The sequence below is a fragment of the Scyliorhinus torazame genome, chromosome 10, assembly GCF_047496885.1.
Source record: "Scyliorhinus torazame isolate Kashiwa2021f chromosome 10, sScyTor2.1, whole genome shotgun sequence".
NCBI lineage: Eukaryota > Metazoa > Chordata > Chondrichthyes > Carcharhiniformes > Scyliorhinidae > Scyliorhinus > Scyliorhinus torazame.
In genome coordinates, this window is record NC_092716.1 from 201,263,832 (window position 1) to 201,283,324 (window position 19,493).

The 19,493-nt window shown below is 48.4% G+C and overlaps 1 protein-coding gene across 2 annotated transcripts in view; it reads left to right on the forward strand.

Annotated features, from left to right (window-relative positions):
• The window catches only part of rcn1 (reticulocalbin 1, EF-hand calcium binding domain), a 93,896-nt gene that overhangs the window by 69,256 nt on the left and 5,147 nt on the right, over positions 1 to 19,493 (forward strand). For both annotated transcript variants that reach the window (XR_011933070.1, XM_072466258.1), the window contains exon 6: positions 17,819 to 18,018. Coding sequence is in view for 1 of the 2 variants with exons in the window: in XM_072466258.1 (XP_072322359.1) it covers positions 17,819 to 18,018 (200 nt within the window). In the remaining variant the exon portion in view is untranslated. The remainder of the gene's footprint in view (positions 1 to 17,818; positions 18,019 to 19,493) is intronic.

Here is a 19,493-nt window from a genome sequence, read left to right on the forward strand (position 1 = left end):
ATAAAAATACATTAAAAAATAAAAATTATTAAGGGCTTGCTCTACCAAAATTCACCGCCAGTGTGGTCAGTGGACTTAAAGAAAGAACTGGCATTTATCCTGATTTCAGTGCCACACATTTTGAAGTATAGTTACTGTTGTCACGGAGGAAATGTGGCAGCCAAAGTGTGCCCAGCATGGTCTCAAACAGCATGGTGACAAAGACCAGAAAGTCTGTTTTAATAATGTTTATTGAGGGATTAATGCAAATATATTTTAACATTACATACATTTAATTAAATAAAAAATGTATTTAACCTTTGGATCTATTGATGAGTCTTTCAATTGCGCTGGTGATGGTTCGCAATTGCAGTTTTTTGTCGTGCCATGTTGCCCTTTGGGCAGCCTCGAGCATTATCAGAACATTGGACATTGACCAGGACAGTGTCAATTAGATCTTTAGGGCCAAATCTTGCTGGAGTGGGGCCTCTCCGAATGTTCAGCATTAGTTAGACTTTTTAACTAGCCCTGCAGCTCAATAATTTCTGCCATAATTTGCTGGAAATGCAAACAGATAATTAGACATCTGGGATCTCATTAACAACAGTCTAACTCCTTAACCCTTGATATTTAAGGATTGAAGAAAAACTGAGGAACCAGGGACAAGGAATTTGGGTGAAATAGAGCCAAATCAGGCCAAGAAAGAGAAATAAAGCAAAACAAAGAAGATCGGATTAAGAGAAATAGGGGAAAAAAAGTTAGAAGTGAGCAAGAACAGTACAACCTTTATTTCGATGTTTTTACATATCTTGAGAACAATTCACTACATGCAGGAATAATATTTAACAGTTCACATTGTTCCCTTTTTGGCTAGAGAGCTTGATTGTTAGGCCAATGACAATTACCAAAGGGTACTCATGATGTTACGTATGAGCCTTGAATTTTTGTGATGAGCTTATTTCATGTGCAAATCCAGAAAGATCTTCCCTTCTGGAATGGCCTAGCAGTTCAATAAGTGCTGGACCAGCCAGTGATATCCACATCCCAGAAATTAATTTTAAAAATATCCAGCAAGATCTTGAGGTCTTGTGGTGCGGTGGATAGTGTCCCTGGCTCTGAGCCAGCAGCTTTGAGTCTTACCCCGTTCATAGCATGGCCAACATGTTGATTATCAACCTACAAAATCCTTCCAACACACCAATGGCAGGCGGTAAAGGTGGGAGAGACTCCTGGTCAGCTGTGCGTGATGCAGAGTGGTGCCCCTCAAGCTATAAGCCCCTGGTGACAAGTTAGTGACCTGTTCCAGGAAAATCCTCGCTATGAGAACAGATGAAAGTCTGCCTTGTGCACCATTTGGTGTGGGAATAGAACAACAATTGTGGCCAATAGCTACAGCAAGATATTAAAAATAATGAGGAGACTAAGCTGAGGTGCCATTTTTTGGGGAAACCAATGTTGGGAGAGGTGTAAATTGAACAGCAAATTCTGAGATTTCAAATTCACAGCATGGCCAGAATTGTCCGATCGTCGGGACTCACTTTTCCCACTGGCAGTGCACCCCCGCCAGTGGGTTTTTCAGTGGCGTAAGGTGATTTCAGTGGGAAATCCCATTAACAAGCAGCAGGACGATAGAATCCCGCTGGCAGCTAATGGCGCTCCCGAGAAACACGAGGCTGGAGGACCGGAGAATCCCCCCCCATATCTCTTGATCCCCTGAACTTTCTGGGTGATTTTCTCATTAATAATAGCGCGCATTGTTTCTATGCTATTATTCTTACAGGAAAATTTGGTCCATTGTTTTTGGTAGGATTTGAACTCCTGAATTCCCTGGAGGGCACTTGCTGACAGTCTCAACTGGATTGTCCGTGTGTGGTGGGCAACTGTGACTAACGCAGTAAGATAGATAGGCAACAAGAATGGCATTTTACCCATTAATGAACTATCAGCACCTTTCAATAACAAAAGGTACCTAAAAGTCAATATTTTATTAATTGCATAGCTTTGTCCATGATTTGAATAGTCTGATAAAATAGACAAAGATCTCAAATCCTCTCCTTATGTTCAAAAAGGTAAGTACAATTTCAACAACCTGCATTTAACATAGCAAACCATCCCAAGGCACTTCACAGGAGTGTTATCAAACAGAATCGGGCACTGGACCAGGTAAAGAGATTTCCGGGTCAGGTGGCAAAGATCTTTGTCAAAGAGGATTTTAAGGAGGGTTTTAAAGGAGGAAAGAAAGGTTTAAACAAAGAATTCCAGGTGTTAGGGCCTTGGCAGCTGAAGGCACAGCCACCATTGGTGGAGCGATGAAAATTGGGGGTGTGCGAGAGGCCAAAATTGGTGGAGCGCAGAGATCTAGAATTTTAAAATTGAAGCGTGCTGCATCAGGACTCAATGCAAGTTAGTGAACCCAGAGACGATATATGAACAGGACTCAATGCGAGTTAGAGTAGACAGTGATTTCACATTAATTAAGTTTGCCGTAATTAAATTCCATTCAGAGCCATTAACTACCTGTAATTGCTCAGTAGTTGTCACCAGGTGCTGATATAACAGTGGTGGCTGCTCTCTTTGTATGAGTGTGCAGACTGCCTTCACATTACATACGCACTGAACACATTAAACACATGCAGCAAAATTAACCAATCTAATGGTCCACATCAACTTAAAATGATTTTTACACTGTAAAAATGCTTCATTTTAATGAATGGAACAAATTAGGGGGAATGATCTCTCCTGAGGCATTTTTCCTCTTTCCTGAGGTATACAAGAACCTTGGCTGGATTTTTGCTATATGTATGTGAACAGTACACCACTGATTCCAATGCACACCTAGCTGTACCACCCCGCACACACACTTGTCACTCCTGCGCCCGCTGACCTAAATTGACTCTACATAATAAATACCTCTATTTTAAAATCGCATGTTTTCAAATCCTTCTATGGCTTTGCACCTCCCTAAGTCTGTAATCTTCTCCAGCTCCACACCCTCCAAGATAGATTTCTTCGCTCCCCTCATTTTGACCTCTTAAGAGTCCCTGATTTTAATCGCTCCACCTTTAGGAGGTGTGCCTTCAGCTGCCTGGGTCTTAAACTCTGGCATTCTCTCCCTATACTGCTTTTCCTCTTTACTTCACTTTTACATAGAATTACATAGAATTTACAGAGCAGAAGGAGGCCATTTGGCCCATCGAGTCTGCACCGGCTCTTGGAAAGAGCCCCCTACCCAAGTCCACACCTCCACCCTATCCCCCATAACCCAGTAACCCCACCCAGCACTAAGGGCAATTTTGGACACTAAGGGCAATTTAGCATGGCCAATCCACCTAACCTGCACATCTTTGGACTGTGGGAGGAAACCGGAGCACCCGGAGGAAACCCACGCAGACACGGGGAGAACGTGCAAACTCCGCACAGACAGTGACCCAGCGGGGAATCGAACCTGGGACCCTGGAGCTGTGAAGCAATTGTGCTAACCACCATGCTACCGTGCTTTCCTCAATAAAAGCATACTTTTACCTTCAGTTTTGACAAAGCTTTTGGTCATCTGACCTAATATCTCCTTATGAGGTTCAGTGTCAGGTTTTGCTTTATAAAACCCCTGTGAAGTGCCCTGAGACATTTTATTATGCCAAAGACATTATATAAATGCAAATTGTTTCTGCTTAATGGACTTTCCTAACTAACTCTTTGAATGCTAACTTACTTGTTTCACATTCTGGGGCATCTATAAACTGCATGTAAACAATACCCCAAGTTACCTTTATCTACCTTTCTATAAATGATGGTCAAATCTTCCACGCTGTGGGTCTTTGGAGACTGGATGTACAAGCAAAGATATGCTGGGGCCAGATGGAAATCCAGTCACATTAAACTAATAAGAATTTTCAGGAAGTTTCCCCTGCTCCCCGAGACCCTCCACGAATGTCTGGTGCCCAGAGCCATAACTTCAGACAGTTTGACATACCTACCTGAATAGTTCCCCAGGAAATGTTAGATTAAAACCTAGGCGCGATTTTGTGGCCGTATTGTGCTCAAGTGAGAGCACAATGCCGCAGGTATAGGCCTATCACGGGCTTCCCAGCAGTTTTCACACCTCGCGGGATCTAGCCAAGTCCCATGGGGATCTACCCAAGTCCTGTGAGGTGTTGGAATCTGAAGCACCCCCTGTTGCCGATTCTTTTTCTATTTGGTCTTTTCTGTGGCTCTGTTCCAATTAGGGCAATCAGTGAATTTGCCTTCTTTCTATATTGTCTATGTCCGAATGCTTAGAGTCGCCAGGTATCAAATGATATTACCACAAGTTTCAACCGGCTATCAATCAAAGAGCCAAACACCAGTTAGTTCAAGGTCAAGGGTACTTTATTTACACACAATTGGTCATGCAACATAAACACTACTAGTTAACCACACCTATCAACTAAGACAACCTGCACTTAACTTCGGGCACCCAGCTTAGGTCAGAAAACAGTGGCCGCTGTTCATTTCTGGATCTCTCGGGTTCGAAGGAGTAACTGCTGCTCAGCTGGGCTCATCCGTCTGGTGGCGGGCATTGAACTTGGACTTGCTTCTGGTGTTGCTACGATTGCCGATGACCGTGACCGGGGTACCAAGGCCAAAAGAGAGCAAACATATGGCAAACTTCTTCTTATACCCAGGGGGTTTTCGCGCTCTTTTGGGCGGTCCTTCAATTTGGGCCTTACTAATTGGGTGATCCCTGATCACTCCGTTCGATTCCTTAACCAATAAGTGGGTGGGGATCTGGATGGCTGGGCGTGTCCCAAGCGGTCACTGACCCCGTTGTTTGCATTTCCCTTGAACAGGGAGGGGCGCCGAAATGTCTGGGCCTGTCCCGGTTGCTTGAGTACCAGTCCTTTGTTTTCATGAAGATGGGCCATCAAATGCTAATCGGCCTGATTAACATGCTAATGGGACGGAGTTTCGATACCGTCTGGACTTTGCTGACAAATATGCATTTCAGGCTCTGAGCCTGCCTGAGTCTTGGCTTGTCCATTTTACCCGCCAGTCTTTGCACCTAGTTGGAAGTGGCCATCCCAGATGGCTACACTCCGTCCTCTTGATCCTCAACGCGAAGCGTGAATGATCACAATACTGGGTTTTCTTTGTTCTCTTGGAATGTCGGGTACCCTTAACCAAGGACAGGTTCTACTCTACTCTGTCCTATGGGTCCAAAAAAAACATTTACCTAATTTCCCTAAACAACACATATCTAAGAATTTCTAGGGGGCCATTTAACATTCCGAAAAAGGGGAACCTCTAACTGTCTCTAACTAGACTACACCCATGCTGCTATTTAACAATCAAAGAACTTATCTTACAATAAAAAAAAAATCCGATAGCAGCATCACATTTCTTCCTATCACCCATTCATACACAGAAAATAAACTTTATTAACAAAACAACAACGCAAAATTTATTAAAGAGAAAAGTTCAGAAAGAGTGTGGAGTTTGCTGGAGTCCGAGGAAAGGTGCTCTAAATGTGTATACTGGAGGGCGGGAGACTCCCCTTCTCCATTTCTGCAATCTAATTGTCTGAATGACACTGTACAATATGGCTATCACTAGTAAGGCTTCCACTGTGTAGGACAGTGAATACCACTTGACGAGGTTCTCACACCATGTGGGGGTATCGGTGGCTGGGTGTGTGTGCAGTGTAGTGTCCGGGTTGTGTTGGGTGGTCATGTTCGGGGCCTGTGTGGTGAGGGGGGTAGAGGTAGGTAACGCGTGCAGCTGGGCTGTTCCAGCGACGATCATGCTGCCGATCATCAGGGTCGTCTTCATCTTATTCGGCTTTCCTTCGCCGTCGAGTATCTTCGTATCTTCCTGGGGCAACAAGCATAGTATCTGTTATAATCGTGTTGTTTAACATCTCGTATGTCCGTCTGTGTCCCCTTAACGTCAATTTTCCCATTATAATCGTCACCATATGTGACTCCCTCATTTAAAAAAAAAAATTTTCAACAACCATTTGCAGAGACAAGACATCCCAAAAAATTCTGTGTCACAGCGCGAGCACTCGCAGCCTGTGGTCGATGAGCTGAGTGGGCGGACAATTTCTCCGTCCTCTGCAAACTTGTTTATCCAACCAAGTGTTTCTTACGTGTAAATAGTATGTGGGGGAATAGCAACCGGAGGGTTGCCGGGAAGGGCAAAAGTAGTGGCCAAAAGCATTCTTTAAACCACAGGACCAGAAAAGAACAGCAAAAGAGTTTCGAAAACAAGCATCCGAATGGGGTGGTGCGTATGATCCGCGGCAGGGCAAGAATGGATGAGATCCCTGGTGATCAGTGCCGTTGCTCCACTACCCGAGCTTGGCTGACCAGATGTATAGGGGGTCCCCAGGTAGGGCAGGGATCAGTGCCGTTACTCCACTGCCTGAGTGACCTTCCAAGAGCGGTAAGAATTTGTAACTATATGGGCTCCAGACAAACTTGTTTCACTAACTGCCATGTAGCGACAGACGAGTAATTATGGCAGCATCAAGAATTTTGGTGTGAGGCCGAAAGAATAAACTATCAAGAAATTCAATGAGATCGACACAAATAGTCACACGAAGAACAAACATTCAACATTTACAAATAACAAATGAAAGAAAGACAAAGCGGGCAGGCCCCATCAGGGTACAGGACACCGTAAATCTCCATCGGCTCCTGACTCTCTGGTGACCTTACTGGACACCTCAAGATTCCATTTCAAAAAGATTTGCAAAGGTGTTACCATGGTGGGAGTCAGACTCGGAGTTGTCACCATCTCCCGGGTGCCAAACTCTTTCATGGAGTTTGCGTGCTAACGCGGCGTGTGCCGATGCGGGGTCCATTCCGTAATTTCTCGTCAAGCGACAAGAATTATTGCGGTGCCAGTGCTTCATGGTCCATAGGGAGGTTGCAAGGGGGTGTCGCTATCGTCGGGTGGCGGGTCAGGTTCCGGTGTGGGCAAATAAATAGTTTCAAAGAGGCTGGGCGTATCATGGTCGGGGTCTCTGGGCCTGTAGTGACTGGGGCCTGTTTTGTGTGATCTCTGTTCGGGTCTCTCAGGGGCTTCAATAGTGCTGTCGCTGTCGCTAGCAGCCGAATCAAGCGTCAGGGTGAAATTTGATTCTGGGGGCGTGGTCAAGGTCGTGTCTGTGGACATGCTGCTGCTGCTGGGGGAGGGGGAACTCGGGTTGTCAGTGGGCGGGTCCTCATTGTCTGCCATCGCCAATGAGAGTTGTTGCGAGTGGCTGCACTGCATTCCATAAACCTTAAGCTGATTTACATGGAACCATCCTGATTTTCTGTTTGGAAATGTAATTTTATAAACCAAGGAGCATATTTTGTCTGAAATTGAATAGGGTCCTGCAAATTTAGGGGAGAGGAATGAGCTTGGGTTGTATAAGGTGATCATTACTTTCTGTCCGACTGTATACTCTGTCGGGTGTACTGTTTTATCAAAGCAGGCTTTACTCTGCTTTCGTTTAGCGCCTAGTCGAACAGCTGCAGCGAGCTGTGCTGCTTTAATTCTCTACCATGTGCTGGACTGCTTTCTCATGGGTCAGGGTGGTGACTGTGGGGCTGGCTAAATCAAGTCCGAATAAGTATTCGATACCCTTCATGGATCATCCGGTCATGAGGGTATGGGGGGTATATCCTGTTGAGCTAGACACTGTGTTTCTAATAAACATCAGTGCGAATGGGAGCACTGTGTCCCATGTTGTATTGTGCTGCTGCACCATTTTCCTAAGAGTGGCCTTTAGCATCCGATTCACGCGCTCCACAATGCCGCTGGACTGCGGATGATAGGCAATGTGGAACTTTTATTTAATTCCAAATATTGTCATTACATTTTTCATGACCCTTCCCGTAACGTGGGAACCTTGGTCCGACTCAATACTAGGACGGAGAGCCATCTCGTAAAAATCTGTTCTGTTAAGATCTTTGCGGTGGCCTTGGCTGTGTTTGTTCTCAATGGGAATGCTTCGACCCATTTCGTAAATGTGCCTATCACCACTAACACATACTTGTATCCATTTCTGCAGGGTGGGGAGGGGAGCAATAGAATCCAATTGAAGGTTCCAGGCCATTTACAGGGCGGGTGTGTCGTAGCTGGGCTTTTCTCGCATACCTATCGGGGTTGTCTTGAGCGCAAACTAAACAGTTTTCGACGTAATGGGACGCATCGGTTTTCAAATCGGGCCACCAGCAAAGGGGTCTGAGGTGGGCAAGAGTGGATTCAATCCCTTGGTGTCCATGTCCGTCATGGAACTTACAAATTATCTCATTCCTGTCCTTGGTGGGGACTACATAAATTCCATCCTTTAAAACGATTCCCTCATGGACCGTCAAAGAATTTCTAAACTTTTCATAGGGAGCTGGGAAGTTTCCTTTTAAAATGTCTTTTAACGCTTCGTCTTCTTTCTGTGCCTGGGCTAGGTCTTGGATGTTGGTCTGTGAGACCTGAACTGCGTGTACTGGGGCACTCTCGGGGGGTTGCCAAAAGTGGCCATGTCATGAGCCTGCCTTCGTTAGGGCGTCAGCTTTCACATTACCGGGCGGGGAGGAACGATGGTGCTTCTTACTTTGACGATGCCGTATTTTCTGCCTTTAGCTGTCTGGAGGATATGTGTGAGCAGTGGGGCTGAGGGAGAGGCTTTCCGTCCGCGGAAATAAATCCTCTCAATTCCCACAGGGGTAGGAATTACGTTAGGCTGTTGCAGACGTACAAACTGTCCGAATATATGTCTGCAGAGGTCGGGAACAAATTGGGGTGCTGGACAATGTAAGCAATGGCCGCTAACTCGGCTGCCTGCGAACCTAAGTGTCCAGGCAATTTTAAAGCGATCTCTTCTAAAGCGCGTCCCTGCGCACCCTCTACATCAATGCCACAGCCTGTTATCCATTTTCCCTCAAGGACTGTGGAGGAGCCATCTACATAAATTCTCAGTGCTTTGTCTGTGGGCTGGGGTCCGATACCTGTCTTTCTTGGTACCGACTTGGGAACAAAGGGTCCTGTGGTGTGCTTTTGGGGCTATGATCTCGCACTCATGTGGGGTCCCTGAATAATGCAAATTATTGGCCAGAAACGTGTGCGTTTTTGTCCGTTTTACAGTGATGTTGCGTTCCTGTAGGAGTAAGGTCCATCGCGCTGCTCGAATTTGGCTTACTGTGCCGTCCTTTAGTCTGCCGTCCAATAAAAGCTGTGTTGGTGTGTGCTCGGTCAGAATGGTTACTGGCTTCAGTCCGGTTATGTACAAGAAGTACTGTACCGCCCAGAAAACTGCTAACAGGTGCCTCTCGCAGGCTGAAAATCCTTGTTCCACCGGATCTAAGACTCGTGAGGCATAGGCTACAGGTCCTAGACGATTGTGCCTTTCCTGCAGGTGTATGGCCAAAAGGGAGCAATCTGTGGTCGCCACCTCTATCGCGTATGGGGAGTGGGGATCTGGAGCTTGCAAAGCGGGGGCTGTGCTCAGGGCGCGTTTCAATGCATCCACGTCATCCGTGTGCTGTGGAAGCTATTTCCATGGGGCCTGTTTCTTTAGTAGCTCGGAAAGTGGGGCTGCTTTTGTGGCGAATCCGCCTATATGGTTCCGACAATATCCAACCAGTCCTAAAAATGATCGGAGTGCTGGAATGTTTTGGGGCAAGGGCAAATTTACAATGGAATCAATCCGTTTGAGTTCTATTTCACGCTTCCCATGCGTGATGACCGTACCTAAATATGTGACCTTTCCTGAAGGATTTGGGCTTTCTTGGGTTAATTTTGCATCCAATCGATGTAAGTTCTAATAATTCAGAAAGAAGCGAGATGTGCTCTTCCTTGGTGTCAGTCTGTTGGAGCAAGTCGTCCACATATTGAACAAGGCATTCAGGGCGGGAAAATTTAGATAATCCGTTTGCCAATTGTCTGTGAAAAATGGAGGGGGAGTTGTGGAAGGCACGTCCATGTGTACTGCTGTCCCTGCAAGGTAAATGCAAATTTACACTGGCATGCTTTGTCCAGTGGTATGGACCAAAAGCCATTACTGATATCTAATACTGAAAAAAATTTCGACTGGAGTCCCTGTCTCAAAATGGTCTCGGGACTCGTGGCAACGGTGGGGGCTGCTAGTGGAGTCACTTTGTTCAATTCTCTGTAGTCGATGGTCAGTCGCCATGATCCATCGGGTTTTCTTACTGGCCAAATCGGGGCATTATTCGTCGATGCAACGGGTGGAATCATTCCTTGATTCAGTAAACTTTGAATTACCTTGGCTATCTCTCCATCGGCTTGTTGGGGGAAGCCGTACTGTTTCTGGGGCTTGGGATCGGGACCTGTAATGTTTACTACACCTGGGATTTTGCCGCAGTCGTGCTTGAGCTGGGCAAATGCTGTCTTATATCTTTTCAAGACCTCTCTAACCACTTTGTCTGTGGTAATGGTTTGTGGATCAAACCAGTACTCTCCTACTGAGCTGATTCTATGGGCATAATCTCCTACTGTGAGCATGGTGGGGGCTCGCGCTGCTCTAGCCATTTTCCATATGCATCGGTTGACTGGGTCAAATGAAAGATTGTGTGCACTCATGAAATCGATGCCTCGGATGTGTTCTGCTGCCTGGGGCAAGTCTACTAAAACAACCAAATGTTTTGTCCTAATATTACCGAGCTGTACGACCACAGGGGCTGTGATGTGTCCCTGCTGGAGGTGACCTGTAAAGCCACTAAGGGTAATGGTATCCGTAGTGGGCCATATATCTTTCTGGAACATGATGGAGGAGTTTAACGTGGTTCGGGACCCTCCTGTGTCCCAAAGGAACTCTATGGGTTGTCCCCGGACTGTGCCTGCAACTACCGGTCTTCCGGACTTAGCCCAAAGGGTATCGCAGACCCAAGTTGGAGAGCCCGAACACCGTCAATCGATGCCACTCGTGGCCAAATTATCTGGTCGAGCGCTAACGCTGTGAATGGGTCGGGTATTGTTTCTGGGGGGGGCGTTTGGGTGCTGATTCCTTTGCTGCTTCAGGGGGGCTTGACATTCTCAGGCATAATGTCCTTTCTGTCTGTAATTATAGCATTCCTGTGTCTTGGGGTGTTGCGCTGTACCTCTGCCTTCATTTACCCATGCGGGGGCTTGGTGTGCCCTTACTGGATTCATTGTGGCATCTACTCTCTCATGCTCTGTCCTTTTCTGAACGGACTGTTCCCAAGCTCTGGACAATCATTTCAGAACCCACACTTCATTGTGTGCTGGGTCTTTGTGGTCATAACTGGCGCATGCCTTCTGTCCTGCCTCTGTGGCATGGGATACTAACGTAGGGGTCCATTTGGCCGTATTGTCTGCTGATAAATGGGCGCGGGCTAACTCACCAAATACAGCAGTAAAATGGACCAGAGGCACCCAGCAAACGCTGTTGGATGCTCTCCCTTTTTCTGCCTGCACGGTTGACTCCGTCTACCGGGCCTCCTCTGTTATATCCTATGGCATCTAAGATTTTGTGGGTCGGGAAGGGCTGAACTAACTGAGGGGTCCAAGCACATAACTATGAGCTTGACCTGCTCCAGCTCGTCTAAACCATACATGAGGGTTTGTTGTTCACTAACTCAAAAAAGTGATCTGGGTCCGATGTGGGGTGGAAAGTATCTATCTTTTCGCGGGCATCTCGTAACCGGGTGATCGATAATGGGGTGGTGCACACAAAATCGGGCTGGCCTTCCGCGGTAACCCTGCGCTGTGTGGTGATGGGGTTCATTGGGTTGGGTGCCGCCTGTGCAGTCGGTGGTGTGGGTGCTTTTCTTTTCGGGGCCTGGGGGGCTCTATTTTGATTCTCGGTCTCGCTTACGTACCGTTGGGCCGTTTCACTGAGTTCCTGCCAATCGGGGCCGTCTTCCTGGTCTAGCTGTGGGCCAAAGGTGTCTCTAAACCCATTTTGAACTGATAGCAGGGATTGCAACTTTGCAATTTACTGCCTGCATTTGGCATGGTCCACCGAACTCTGCCTCTGTTCCGTGGTGGAACTGTGGAGTGCTCGGAGGGCTGCCTTTAGGTCCTCGCACTGTTCCTTTAACTGTTGTACCTGATTCTCTGTCTCTCCTCGTACCATTACAGCACGTTGTGTGTCCTGGTCGGCCTTATCGTACTGGATTTGGAAGCTGCTAAGATGGGCGAGACAGGATTGATGTGCCCTCTAGACATCATCCATTTCCTTGTCCTTAGCCGCTAACTGCTCCCGGAGCTGTACATTTAATCTCTCGCTTTCACTTAAATCTCCCTCTCTAGTTTTCTCCTTATCCTCAAACTGCTTACGGAGCGTCCTCACGACCTCCTCTGTGCCTCGCAATTGTGCCAGACAGGACACAATTGCCATCGGCTTACGAACCTTAGTCAAACTCTTTTTATGGATCTCGGTCAGGCTGTCCCGCCAAGTCTGTCCTATGCTGCCAGGACCTGTCTCTTCATTCGCGCAAAACCCAAACCATAGGGGCCATCCTTTCCCCTTTAGGTATCTCCTAATCTCTTCTTCCCATATGGGACACTGTTCTGATCTATTGGTCGCTGCGCCCTCGGGCTCTTGTGGATGCAGAAGGCGTTCCATTGCCTTCATGACCATCCCGACAAATATTTCTGTCTCTTACCGGAAATTTGGAACAAAGGAGTAGTGCAAACACGGGTACAGCTTAAGCTATTTTCCGGTTTACGCAACTCCCGAAAGTTTCACGCAACAAAATCTATCGAGGTTACCTTATATCCCTTTGTTAGTGCGCATGCAAATTACACACTTCCGAATTCTGGAGGTTTGATCGATACTGGTTTCGTTTGTGGTTTCTTTTACTTTGCCAATTTGGATTCTAATTCCAATGCTTTTGTGGGTTCTCTCGGAGTGACACGGTCACTTCTGGATCGAGTCCCGTCAGATGTCGGCAATAACTGTTGCCGATTCTTTTTCTACTTGGTCTTTTCTGTGGCTCTGTTCCAATTAGGGCAATCAGTGAATTTGCCTTCTTTCTATATTGTCTATGTCCGAATGCTTAGAGTCGCCAGGCATCAAATGATACCATCACATGTTTCGACCGGCTATCAATCAAAGAGCCAAACACCAGTTCGTTAGTTCAAGGTCAAGGGTACTTTATTTACACACAATTAGTCATGCAACATAAGCACTACTAGTTAACTACACCTATCAACCTGTACTTAACTTTGGACACCCGACTTTGGTCAGAAAACAGTGGACGCTGTTCAATTCTGGATCTCTCGGGTTCGAAGGAGTAACTGCTGCTCAGCTGGGCTCATCCGTCTGGTAGCGAGCGTTGAACTTGGACTTGCTTCTGGTGTTGCTGCGATTGGCGGTGACCGTGATACCAAGGCCAAGAGAGAGCGGCAAGAGAGAGCGAATATATGGCGAACTATTCTTCTTATACTCAGGGGGTTTTCGCGCTCTTTTGGGCGGTCCTTCGATTTGGGCCCTACTAATTGGGTGATCCCCTGATCACTCCGTTTGATTCCTTAACCAATAAGTGGGCGGGGATCTGGATGGCTGGGCGTGTCCCAAGCGGTCACTGAAACCGTTGTTTGCGTTTCCCTTGAACAGGGAGTGGCGCCGAAATGTCTGGGACTGACCCGGTTGCTGGAGTACCAGTCCTTTGATTTAGGGAAGATGGGCCATCAAATGCTAATCGGCCTGATTAACATGCTAATGGGACGGAGTTTCGATACCGTCTGGACTTTGCTGACAAATATGCATTTCAGGCTCTGAGCCTGCCTGTTTCTTGGCTTGTCCATTTTATCCGCCAGTCTTTGCGAGTTCCTCTGCACCTAGTTGGAAGTGGCCATCCCAGATGGCTACACCCCAAAGGGGCGTGACCAAATGGTATGTGCCGAAGTAGGGTTTAAATCTACTTAGGCAAACTTACCCAGGATCTACTGGCCTCCCAGGATCGACCAGCCTGCCTGGTGGTGCTGCAACCGGGCGTTGTTCAGTACTGGTCCACGCGAACGTGGACAAGATAGAATGGCACCTGGGGGTCTCCCAGGCCATCGGATACCCCTGGGTGGTCAGGGATAGTGCAGGGTGACTCTCTGGCTCTCCCCCTGGAACACAGGCACCTTGGCACGGCCTAGTTGGCACCTTGACACTGCCACCCTGGCATTGCCAAGGTGCCCAGGTGGCACTGCCAAGCCAGCAGGACCTCTGCCCGGGTGCCATGGTGGCAGTGCAAGGGTGCCAGGGTGGCACTGCTAAGGGTCATGGCCCAAAGGGGGACATGCCCATGAAAGGAGGGTGGAGCGGGTTTTGAAGGGTTGGGGGGGGTGCATGGCAGGTACGTAGGTGTCTCTGGGGGTTTGGGGGGAGTGACAAGGGGGAGCCTGTAAGGGGGCCGGAGGGACCTGAAGAGCGGGACCCCCAGACCCCATAGTGTGGTGTCCTCACTTGGACGGGTGAGGGGTAGTGCCCATGTATGTGGGGGGTTGACATTGCTCATGGGTGGGGGTGGACCCACTAGCTCACTTCGAGATCGGGGCACTCTTTCAAAATGGTGGCCGAACTCTGAGTTCAGCTCCCCAGTGCTGAAGAAAATTCTAAGTGTGGTCTAAACCAGTGAGAAACTCCCCAAGGCTCAAAAAGTGAATAAAGGCACGATCCAACGGCCAAGCTGTGCCCGAAAAGCAACTGTCGTGTCGCAGTGTGGCCGATAGAAGCCGGGAGATCCCGGGCGGGATTTTCTCACTCCGAGGCCGGGCCGGAGAATCGCCGGGACACGCCGCCCGATGACAGTCTGCCGATTCTCCGGAGAGCGGAGAATCGGCGCCATTGGCACCGGCACAGTCGGCGCGGCGCTGGTCAGGGACCACTTTACAGCCCCCCCCCCCCCCCCCCCCAGGGATTCTCGGCTCGGGGTGGGCACAGCAGCCACGCCCAAAGAAACCTAGTTCCGCCGGCACCGTTCACACCCGCTCTTAGCCGGCGGGACCTCGGCGTGGATGCATCCGGGGGCGGCCTGGTGGAGGGGGAGGGGGTCCCACCCCGGGAGAGGGTCCCACCCCGGGAGAGGGTCCCACCCCGGGGGGGGCCTCCACTGTGGCCTGGCCCACGATCAGGGCCTATCGATTGACAGGCCGGCTTCTCGGGCTGGGGGCCTCCTTTGTTCCGCGCCGGCCCTGTAGCCCTAAGCCACGTTGCGTTGGGGCCGGCGCTGAGATGGGAGCCACTGTGCATGCGCAGAAATCGCACCAATCCCACTGCGCATGCGCGCGTTGGCACCGGTGCCACTGCGCATGTGCAGACCCGCGATGTGCATCTGACGCTGGGGATCGGCAGCTGGAGCAGCGTGGGTGCTCAAGTGCTGTGCTGGCCTCCTGTAGGGGTCAGAATTAATGTAGCTGAGGGCATGTTGACGCCATCGAGAAACGCGAGAGCGTTTACGACGCCGTCAACACTTAACCTCAGGATCACAGAATCTCGCCCCCTGTTCCCGGGATCTACCTGGCTCGCATCACGAGATCTACCGCATATCTTGCAAGACATTGTGATGTAAATCCCGCAATGGAAGGGATCACTTTTTATCAAATCTGTATATTAGAGCAAGACAGCTAGTCTCACTTTAATGTGCAGATTCCCGAGTTAACCAAGGGGTTGGGAACTAACTCCTTTGCCTAGGAGACCTTGGGTAAGCACTGTTCAGCACTGGTCCCAACAATCTCCCAGGGGATTGGAGGCTCCAGGTGCGTACCCTTTGGGCAAGGTGGTACCCTGGCACTGCCAGCCTGGCACCCTGACTGTGCCACCTGGGTGCCAGCCTAGCACTGCTAAGGTGCCCAGGTGGCAATGTCAGCGGGCAGGGGCACTGCCCATTTGGCACTGCCAAGATGTCAAGCTGGCAGTTTTTGTGTGCTGATAATCGGGTTGGGGGTGGCATGCATTGATGTTGGGGAGTGTGGGTCGGGGGTCGCGCTGGGGGCCTTGAAGATCGGGATACCATTTAAAAATAGCGTCCCAATCTCGCGCTATACTATGTTCCGGAAAGTGTAGCTCCTCGGTGTGGAAAACGGGGCTATGTGCAGCCTTGGCCGTGTGTTCCCTGCTGAGGCCCCTTATTTAATACGAGTTGTATAGTGTCAGGAAACACGTGGCTAACCACGCTCGTTATGTGACTTTGTTCCCATTTAGTTGAATCACGCACCCTTAAGTGCTGTTTGATAGCGGTAGGGAACTCAAAACTCCCTCAAAAACCTGACACAGATGAACTTAGAAATTTTCCCATAAAATTCCGCCCCTAGTCCAGTTCCTGGTTAACTTCAAAACTGACCCCACCCCCACCACCCCTCACAACCACTCAACTGCTCCCAACTTGACTTGACTAACCCCCCCCAAACCTGACTACCTTTCCTGACCTAACCCACCAACCCGACTAACCTCGCCCTCACTCACCCACCTCACTCACCCACCTACTAACCCTGCCGCTCTACCCATTCACTCACTCTTTCACTAACAAGACTGGACATTTAAACTGACCAGGTGAGCTAGTGAATAAAAAGATGGCGTGTCCTGTCTTCCCCTGACTCTACTCTGCTTTGATGGAGTTTCCTGATGGACACTGTACTTGATTTCTGGAATAGCTGGGCTCCGAAAGTCCCGGAAGAAATGCAGAGCAGTGTCCAGTGTGGGGAAGTTTGGAGCAGAGAAGCAATCCAATGACAATTGCCGCTCCTCCGAAGATCCGGGCCATCTTGAATGAAGAGTAAAAGCAGTTCCACTCAATTCCATCAGTATCTCAATGGATGGGTTTGATTAAAATTGCACTCTACCGTTAGCCCTTCAAGACCTAATTTATTGATAGTATTTTCCTCTCCTCCCAGTTTTAATTGGTCAAAAATTTGCTATATTTTGGGGGGAAAACTAGAATGCAGTCCGACTGCAAAGTTACTTGAGAGCTCACATCACAGAGCAGCAGACAACCATTCTATTTAGCACAGAGGTAAAATGTGTTATAGTGTTGCCAGGTGAGAGTTGAAGTTGTCACACATAGAAAATACAAAAAGGATTAAAATGCCAAAAGTAAAATGCCATTGTTTTCAGAGGTGTAGATTACACTTTTATTCATTCTGAAAACCATTGGTAAAGTCTCCTTGAAGTGTCATGATTTTGCAGCTGCTGATAATGGTTCATGTCATTCATGACGCCATGTTTAGTTCCTGTCACCTTCCTGGTTCTGCCACCTGGGGTTGTGTTGTGGACCTGAATGATGCTGCCAAACATTGGTTAGCCTCATCAGTACCACACAGCAACAGTTTTCATTTACAGCATCTTTAAGATTGGAAAGAATCCAAAGTGACGTGACAGGAGAATTATCAAACAAACTTTGACACTGAGCCTCAAAAGGAAATATTAGGACAGTTGACCAAAGCTTGCTCCAAGAGACAGGTCCCGAGGAGCACCTTGAAGGAAAAAAGAGAGGTAAAGAGGTGGAGAAGTTTAAGGAGAGAATTCCAAAATTTAGGGTCCAAGCAACTGGAGGCTCGGCCACCAATGATGAAGTGATTGGATTTGTGTAAGGGACCAGAATTGAAGGAGCGCAGGGATCTTGGAGGGTTGTAGGGATGTAGGTGATTGCAGCAATAGAGCGAGGACAAGGTCATGAGGGTGGGATTTGAATATGAAGATGAAGGATAGAAAGTAGAGGTGCTGTTGGATCATGAGCCAGCACAGGTCAGCAAGGACAGGGGTGATGGGTAAATGGGATTTTGTGGGAGTTAGGATACCACACTCGACTATTAAAAATCTCTCCTGTTTACACTTACTCTGAGTTTAATAGTGCAAGGTTTAATGGGATCACTCAGACTCATTTTGCTGCTCTACTTTCAGCTGATATGTATGAAAGGGAAGAAGGTATCAGCGAGCCCGAATGGGTCAAGACCGAGCGGGAGCAGTTTACCGATTTCCGCGACTTAAACAAGGACGGAAAGATGGACAAGTCTGAAATCAAACATTGGATCCTCCCGGAGGATTACGACCATGCACAGGCTGAAGCCAGACATCTCGTCTACGAGTCTGACAAGAATAGGGTGAGTGAGAATACATTCCTGTAAGACCAGAGGGATTCTGTACATAGGGACATAGAATTTTATGATGCAGCAGGAGGCCATTTGGCCCATTATACCCATGGCAGCTCTTTGAAAGAGCTGTTCAATGTAATCCCACACCCCTGCTTTTGTTCCATAGGGCACGATCCTATGGCCACGCTGTGCCGGTAAAGCAGCCCAAAGACATAGACAGACTTACTAAAGTGCGTTGCCCAGGATTGCACACAGCACTTCAGCTGAGACAGAACCAGTGGTTAGTAAAGGTTGAGCATAATTTCCTTGTTTTGTATTCAGTGTGCGATAGACAGAATTTGTGTTTTCCTATTGTCCACAAATATTTTTTACTTGTGAGGTCAGTGTGATTTCTTACCTCAGAGTGGTTTGTCCCAATTTAAATAATTTGGCAGCCAGCTTTTGCAAATTTAAAAGATTATTTATTGTTACACTGTTGCCACAGAGGTTATTATTGCAATGTCTCCCACACACACAAAAGGCACGATTCAGCGACTTTTTGCACCCGGCCCGGATCTGGGCGCAATGGGTGAATAGCGCAGGAGCCCCAAATCGGGCACCGGGCCAATCACGAGTCAACCGACTCGCTCTGCTTGGTGCAATCTGGATCTTGCCCCCGCTGAGCGAGATCCAGATCTGCATATTTAAATGAGTATAATGGCTCATTTAAATACCCAGGTGCCAGATTCACCCGGTGACAGGGAATCAATGGCCTGTTAGACCTCGCCAGGGCACCGTTTAATATTGGTTCACACAAACATGGACCAGGCGTAACAGCACCTCGGAGGGTCTCACAGGCCATTGGAGACCCCGGGGTGATCGGGGACAGGGCACAGTGGTACTCTAGCATTCCCTGGCACCTTGGCACTGCCAGGGTGGCACTTCCAGGGTGCCAAGCACACTACCAAGATGTCAGGTTGGCAGTGCCAGAGGTTGGGCCTGGTGGGTGCCCTTGCCAATTGGATGGTGAATGAGGGGGGTTCCCAGGGGCCTCGACAAGTTTGAGACGTACAAGGGGGGGTCGATAGCCCTTGAAAGGGGCGGGGTGGAGATCAGGGTTCGAAATCAAAATGGTGCCCTGATCTGCGAGCAGCCGTTCTTGCTGGCGAGATCAGCTCACCTGAAAACGGTGAGCTGAAAATGACCAAGTGCTATTGAATAACGGGGTGTTTCTCGGCGCTGCAGCCACCAGGAAACACCCCGCTAAACGCATCCAAAAGCGGACTTTAACATTTGAACACTGAATCGCGCCCAAAGAATAGATGCAGGTGAGGAAAATTTGAATTACAATTGCAAGTTGAAATGGTTCCTATCTCTTGCATAGTTGAATTGATGTTGTGGCTGGATTAGAGGTTGGATAACAAGAAAGGATTCTCAGTAAGTTGCAAGATGTCTTGTAGTTGAATTGCAGGCGGTCAGCTCTCAAGTGAACTTGTTGCCGGAGC